This window comes from Chaetodon trifascialis, chromosome 14 (assembly GCF_039877785.1).
Source record: "Chaetodon trifascialis isolate fChaTrf1 chromosome 14, fChaTrf1.hap1, whole genome shotgun sequence".
Classification (NCBI taxonomy): domain Eukaryota; kingdom Metazoa; phylum Chordata; class Actinopteri; order Chaetodontiformes; family Chaetodontidae; genus Chaetodon; species Chaetodon trifascialis.
The window spans coordinates 19936783-19944961 of NC_092069.1; the positions used below are offsets into that span (position 1 = coordinate 19936783).

General features: G+C 45.4%; 1 gene segment (V, D, J or C); it reads right to left on the reverse strand.

Moving 5' to 3' along the window:
- Window positions 1–5364: 5364 nt before the first annotated feature.
- LOC139341869 (Ig kappa chain V region 3547-like) lies at window positions 5365–6964 on the reverse strand. The segment is given in 2 exon segments: window positions 5365–5675; window positions 6937–6964. Coding segments are annotated over 2 exon segments (339 nt in total).
- Between the last annotated feature and the right edge of the window lie 1215 nt (window positions 6965–8179).

The window sequence follows — 8179 nt, forward strand, 5'->3', positions numbered from 1 at the left end:
AGTTTAAATGTGAAAATGAGATCAAGTTTGAGCATTTAGTTTTATTTGTTAGCGCTTCATTTGGTCCCATCTGTCACCTCCTCTCCTCTGTCTGATCACAGTATGGTGCACACAGCTCATCCACAGTCGTGTTAACCTCTGTCATGTATGCTCAGTGTGTGGTGTTGAGTTGTGTGTTCTACAGTGGGAGTTAATCTGCTCCTCGTGTGTCTCTGCTCTCCCCTCCAGCTGGCCCCACGGTCAGGCCCTCGGTCTCTCTGCTTCCCCCCTCCTCTGAGCAGCTCTCCGGGGGCTCAGCCACGCTGGCCTGCCTGCTGAGCGGCTACTCTCCTCAGGGAGCCGTGGTGAGCTGGGAGGTGGACGGTACGCAGGTGACAGAGGGGGTCCTGAGCAGCTCCGAGGAGGAGAAGAGCGGACGCTACAGCAGCAGCAGCACCCTGAGCCTGAGCAAGGAGCGCTGGATGGAAGGAGAGCTGTACTCCTGCAAGGTCCTCCATAAGGGCCACAGCCAGACCCAGTCCCTCCACAGGAGCCAGTGTGAGGCCTAGAGGGGCCCAGGACAGGAGCTCCGTGCTGGGAGGGAGCAGGAGGAACACAACTGCTGCTCTCATCAATATGACTTTTCATGTTTGCAGAGGAAACTAAAGCTTTGTGTGACAGAGAACAACACTGCTGTAAAGTGTTGGACAACAATGACTTAGAGAGAAATGTGTGTAGCTCAGCAGCTGGATGTGAGTGTGCTTCATAACTGTCATGTTGATGGTTGATGTTTGTGCTAATAAAGCTTGAAGTGATGAACAACTTGATGAAGTGTTTGGTCTTTTATCTCATGAAGAGCAGCAAGAAATGAAATGCTTTTATAACTTCAGCTGATTCGCTCTTGGACCTGTCCCCCCTGGCCTGACCGTCTGCTCAAATGATTGGATCTCTCACATTTGTCTGTGTTACTCTGTTGGAAAGATCATTAAACTGATTCAACTCTTCATCATCTCCCACCTCTTTCTCTGAGTCACAGTGTTTGGGTCTGTTTCTTGATGAAAACCTCACAACTTCAGTGATTGTACAGGTTCAACAAACAAAATGCAACATGTGCGTCTCTGAGCTTTAGTGGTGATGTTCAGCTGATTTTTGTACCTTTGGATGGAGCCAGGCTCGATGGTTACCAAGACTCCAGTCATCACACAAAGCTAAGCTAAGCGGCCACTGGCTGTCGTCTCATGTTTCATGGTCAGAGATGAGAGTGGCATCAGTCAGCAAAAATATGAACAACCTCTGACAAAGATAAATGTGTTTGTTCAAAGGAATAAATGACATGTTCAGAGTTATGTGGATTACGGTGTCAGTGGAAAGTGATGGAAAAACAAATGATACAAATGTGTGGAAAATAAACATGAGATGTTGGTGATCATCACAATGTTAGTTTCACAGTTTCTGACATGGAATAAAAATAAAACTATCTAAAAATATGATATACAAATATATGAGTGTGAATGTGTAGTTTGTGCTTGGTGAGGTTACTGTCAGCTCTGTGTTCAGTGCTCTGTGTCAGAGTCTCTTCCTCTTCAGCAGCTGCAGTCGCTTCCTGCTGTAACAGCTCAGTGTCTCTGCAGTCTGACTGAGGGAGGTTTTTGTACAGCTACAAATCACTGTGTGAACACTGGACCACTGTGGAAACTCTGACAGTAATAAACTGCTGCATCTTCAGTCTGAACTCCACTGATGGTCAAAGTGAAGTCGGAGCTGCTTCCACTGCCACTAAACCGAGCTGGTGTTCCCGAAATTCGTGTGCTTGCAAATTTTATCAGGAGCTTTGGAGGCTGTCCAGATTTCTGTTGATACCAGTGCAAATACTCTCCAGCACTGCCACTATAAACAGGTTTGCTGGTTTTACAGGTGAGCGTGACAGTGGATCCTGCAGTCGATGTCACTACTGGAGGCTGAGTCACAGTCACCTGACCGCTGCATCCTGCAGACAAAAGCACATCATTCATTTATCAGCACGAAGAAATGAGAGAAAAGGCAGCACATCATGTATGAAGTGTTGCTGAGAGAATCAACCTGTGAAACAGCAGCAGGCCAGCGTCCAGATGAGGATGGTGATGAGAGTCATGCTGCTCGTGCTTTCTGCTGTGTTGACTGACAGATGTGAGTCCTGCAGTGTTGAACTCACAGGACTATAAACCTTCTCAGTTCACTGGAGGATCAGCTGACCATGCAAAGCCTCCTCTCTATGGAAATCATCTCTCTGCTCTCAACACACTCAAGGCAACGTGGATTTGAATTGTTTGAATGTATCTGTAAAAGCAGATTGTTTATCTTTCTTAATATAAAAATATTTGTGTTAATACTGTTGGATGTTTGTTACTCTTAGTGGATATTTTCTCACATCAACTGTTTTCTTGAAAAGATGAAATGTTATTCTTCAAATTTAACTTAAAGCAGCATTTTAGAAACTGTCCGTGCGCTTGTTTCAGTTTTATTTAGATTCATTGTGGTTCTGCTTGATGACTCTTGTGTTGTGTTCACTGGACCAGTTATCCTCATCATCAGTCTCTTCATCAACCCTCTGCACCTGCAGCAGGCCGTTTTCACTTCAGTCACACTGTAGGAAGTTTTTGTAGGGCTCTGAATCACTGTGTGAACGTTTCATCACTGTGGTAGCCAAGACAGTAATAATCTCCAGCATCTTCAGCCCGAACACCACTGATGGTCAGAGTGTAGTTAGAATCAGATCTACTGCCACTGAATCGAGACGGAGTTCCTGATAAGCGATTTGAGGTTGTGTATATAAGAAGTTTGGGAACCTGTCCAGGTTTCTGAAGGTACCAACTGAGATCATCAACAATGTCTGAACTCCCTGTGGCGCTGATGGTCACAGTCCCTCCAAGACTAACAGACTTGAATTTGTCAGTCTGAGTCAGAAAATTGTTGGCAGAAGACTCTGAAATGAGGAAAGAAAAACAATGTTTTAAGGCATCTGAAGCCGCAGCTCAGGTTTTAAAAGAAGACAACAACAAACATGTTCAAAGCAAAAGTAAAGACGAGAGAAGCGACTGAATTTACTCTGAACATGTTGAAAATCTCTCACCCTGACTCAGAAAACCCAACATGACAATCAGAGTTATTGGCAACATCATCCTGATGCAGTTTTCAGTGTGAGTGCATGAAAACAGTTCAGACTCTCTGTGACACAAGAACTTAAAGTGTGAGGAGCAGTGATGCATCAAAGTCATGCAAATATAGTGAAGAAGGCAAACACACACCTGTTCATGTGAAACAGACACAGCAGAGGTGAGGTGGAGCCACACTTCATCATCTTGATGATCATTTGGCCTTTTATTCAGACAAGGTTGCTCCCAAAGTTTGGAGTTCAGAACTTTTTAAGTTGTTTCCCAATACAACTCAGAGTCCTTGCCACATGGATAAGTTCGCAGACAACACTGCTGTCGTGGGCTGTATCAGGAGTGGACAGGAGGAGGAGTACAGGACGCTGATCCAGGACTTTGTCACATGGCACGACTCCAACCACCTGCACCTCAACATCACCAAGACCAGGGAGATGGTGGTGGACGTCAGGAGACCCAGGCCTCATCCGGAGCCTGTGACCATCAAAGGGGACTGTGTGGAGACTACCCGGGAGTGCAGCTCTGGACTGCCAACACAGATGCTCTGTGCAGCAGTGTGCTGGAGAGGCAGCATCAAAAAGAGGGACGCTACACGTCTGGACAAAATGGTGAGGAAGGCGGACTCTGTGGTGGGCACAGAGCTGGACAGCCTGACATCTGTGGCAGGGCGACGGGTGCTGAGCAGGCTCCTGTCAATCATGGACAATCCACTGCATCCGCTGCACAGCGTCATCTTCAGGCAGAGGAGCAGCTTCAGTGACAGGCTGCTGTCACTGTCCTGCTGAACTGACACACTGAGGAAGTCGTTCCTCCCCCATGCCATGCGGCTCTTTAACTCCACTCAGGGAATATTAAACATTAATGTCAACGTTCCTCAATGTTCTGACTGGAATCTGTACAACACTCTGTTCAACATGCACTTTAACTTGCATTGTGTTTCCACTGGACATGTGAACTCTGGACATCTCATTTAATCTATCTATCTATCTATCTCTTTCTATCTTAGCTTTGTGTGATGACTCCAGTCATCACCTGTCTCTGTAAATGGAAATGCAAGAGATGCTGATGATCGCAGTTTTTGAAATGGAAAAAAATATATATGAGTGTGAATGTGTAGTTTGTGCTTGGTGAGGTTACTGTCAGCTCTGTGTTCAGTGCTCTGTGTCAGAGTCTCTTCCTCTTCAGCAGCTGCAGTCGCTTCTTGCTGTAACAGCTCAGTGTCTCTGCAGTCTGACTGAGGGAGGTTTTTGTACAGCCACAAATCACTGTGTGAACACTCCACTGTGGAAACTCTGACAGTAATAAACTGCTGCATCTTCAGTCTGAACTCCACTGATGGTCAAAGTGAAGTCGGAGCTGCTTCCACTGCCACTAAACCGAGCTGGTGTTCCTGAATGTCGTGTGCTTACATATTCAATTAGGAGCTTTGGAGGCTGTCCAGATTTCTGTTGATATCAGTGCATATACTCATTTCCAAGAATGTCTCTATAAACAGGTTCGCTGGTTTTACAGGTGAGAGTGACAGTGGATCCTGCAGTTGGTGTCACTACTGGAGGCTGAGTCACAGTCACCTGACCGCTGCATCCTGCAGACAAAAACAAATCATTCATTTATCAGCACAAAGAAATGAGAGAAAAGGCAGCACATCATGTTTGAAATGTCGCTGAGAGAATCAACCTGTGAAACAGCAGCAGGCCAGCGTCCAGATGAGGATGGTGATGAGAGTCATGCTGCTTGTGCTTTCTGCTGTGTTGTCTGACAGATGTGAGACCTGCAGTGTTGAACTCACAGGACTATAAACCTTCTCAGTTCACTGGAGGATCAGCTGACCATGCAAAGCCTCCTCTCTATGGAAATCATCTCTCTGCTCTCAACACACTCAAGGCAACGTGGATTAAATTGTTTGAATGTAGCTGTAAAAGCAGATGTTTTATGCTTCTTAATATAAAACTGTTAGTCTTATTCCTGTTGAATGTTTGTGGCAATCAGTAATTATTTTCTAACAACTGTTTTGTTGTTGAAGTTTAATTCAGCATTTTAACTTAAAGCAGCATTTTAGAAACTGTCTGTGAGCTTGTTTCAGTTTTATTTAGATTCATTGTGGTTCTGCTTGATGACTCTTGTGTTGTGTTCACTGGACCAGTTATCCTCATCATCAGTCTCTTCATCGACCCTCTGCACCAGCAGCAGGCCGTTTTCTCTTCAGTCAAACTGAAGGAGGTTTTTGTACGGCTCTGAATCACTGTGTGAACACTCCACTACCATGGTAGCCAAGACAGTAGTAATCTCCAGCATCTTCAGCCTGAACACCACTGATGGTCAGAGTGTAGTGAGAACCAGATCTACTGCCACTGAATCGAGACGGAGTTCCCGAGAAGCGACTTGAGGCATCATATATGAGAAGTTTGGGAACCTGTCCAGGTTTCTGAAGGTACCAACTGAGATCATCATCAATGTCTGAACTCCCTGTGGCGCTGATGGTCACAGTCCCTCCAAGACTAACAGACTTGAATTTGTCAGTCTGAGTCAGAAACTTGTTGGCAGAAGACTCTGAAATGGGGAAAGAAAAACATGTTTAAAGGCATCTGAAACAGCAGCTCAGGTTTTAAAAGAAGACAACAACAAACATGTTCAAAGCAAAAGTGAAGACGAGAGAAGCGACTGAATTTACTCTGAACATGTTGAAAATCTCTCACCCTGACTCAGAAAACCCAACATGACAATCAGAGCTTTTGGCAACATCATCCTGATGCAGTTTTCAGTGTGAGTGCATGAAAACAGTTCAGACTCTCTGTGACACAAGAACTTAAAGTGTGAGGAGCAGTGATGCATCAAAGTCATGCAAATATAGTGAAGAAGGCAAACACACACCTGTTCATGTGAAACAGACACAGCAGAGGTGAGGTGGAGCCACACTTCATCATCTTGACCATCATTCAGCCTTTTATTCAGACAAGGTCGCTTCCAAAGTTTGGAATTCAGGACTTTTTAAATTGTTTCTCTTTATTGTCAACATTCCTGTTTTACATTTATCTTGTTCCACATGACTTTGGTTTCATTCACAGACAAATGGCGTCCCCTGCTGGCAAGCTGCATCAGTTCATCATCTTGACGATCATTCAGACATTAAAGGTCTTGTCTCTTGTCTGTCTGTCACTTGTCAGTCAAGTTTGTGTCTGTGTTGCTGCAGGGCGTGGCTGGCAGGTTGGGCTCGGCCTCTTGAACACGCCTGCGGCAATCAATCAATCAAAACTCACCTGCTCACTCAGTATATAAGCACCAGGGTTTCAATAAATACTCATCGTATTGTCTGCTTTGCTTCGTGGTAACGACCAGACCTAAACATCTTGTTCAGTACTCTTATCAGTCTTTTGTCTTGCCTGTCCATCTGCCTTTCTGACTGTTTTTGTCCTGTTTGTGCTCAGCTGCCTGGCCCTCACCTGTTATCATCCATGCCCTGTCTGTCTGTCTACTCTCACAGAGAACTTGGACCTGTCAGCGCTCAAGCTCAGTACAACCGACTCTGCCTCATCTGAACTCATTCTTTGCTTATTTTCATGAAACTGTTAAAACTGTTTGCTGCCACTCTGCCTCTCATCTGCTCACCTACTCAGCCAGCACTCTTCAACATTCAACCACGCCCACCTGTTCAATCACCTGACGCACACCTGGGACTCATCACCAATCAGTACAATACTTAAGCCGCTCTCTTCCACTCACTCATTGCCAGATTGTTCTTCCCCTTCATGTAAGACTCTCCAGCATTGTTCTTTGCATTGCTTTCCTGGTATTGACCTCACCTCTCCCTCACCTTGCCTGTCCTCCACGTCCCTGGTCATCACCTTTGCTTTGTGTCTCTGACTACGTCTCCAGCCTTGACTGTTCTGGATTCAAGATTCAGTAGAACTGTTTGCCATGTGCTTTGCCAAACATTTCCTGGATCTGTTGTTCACAAACATAATATGTTTAACAATCTATGAAGAATCTATGAAGGAAGTGGATGTGGGAGGACATCAAAGAATTTTCAGGTGTCACCAAACAGATAATAGCTGAGGCACATGACCAACCACCTCTCCACCATGGAGACCTGGAAAGAGGACAGACTCAGAGAGAGAGACAAGAGGACAGACTGAAGCTCCTGGAGGATGAAGATTTGAATTTAATTAGAAACTGATGTGACATCACTCATGTGACAGGAGAGACAGTCAGATCAGAAACCTCCATCCTGCATGAGAGAATCCAGTCCAGGATGTTACCGCTGCAGTGAGCAGGTTCATGTCCGAGCTGAGTGAAACCAAAAGCATCAAGAAGAGCCAGAAAGGCTTTACTGAGAGCTTCAGAGGCCTCATTCAGCTGAACACTGAAATCACCAAAGATTCAAATCTGCTTTCTTCCCTTGCCTGCTTACCTGCCTTCCTGACTCTCGATTCTCCTGTTTTTCACGTGCTCAGGTGTGTTACTCTCACCTGTCTCTGAAATGGAAATGCAAGAGATGCTGATGATCACAGTTATTGAAATAGGAAAAATGTATGATATAAATGTGTAGTTTGTGCTTGGTGAGGTTACGGTCAGCTCTGTGTTCAGTGCTCTGTGTCAGAGTCTCTTCCTCTTCAGCAGCTGCAGTCGCTTCCTGCTGTAACAGCTCAGTGTCTCTGCAGTCTGACTGAGGGAGGTTTTTGTACAGCTACAAATCACTGTGTGTACACCCAAGCACTGTTTATGTAATGGAGACTCTGACAGTAATAAACTGCTGCATCTTCCGTCTGAACTCCACTGATGGTCAAAGTGAAGTCGGAGCTGCTTCCACTGCCACTAAACCGAGCTGGTGTTCCTGAAAGTCGTGTGCTTACAAGTTTTATGAGGAGCTTTGGAGGCTGTCCAGATTTCTGTTGATACCAGTGCAAATACTCTCCAGCACCGTCTTTATAAACAGGTTTGCTGGTTTTACAGGTGAGCGTGACAGTGGATCCTGCAGTCGATGTCACTACTGGAGGCTGAGTCACAGTCACCTGACCGCTGCATCCTGCAGACAAAAACAAATCATTCATTTATCA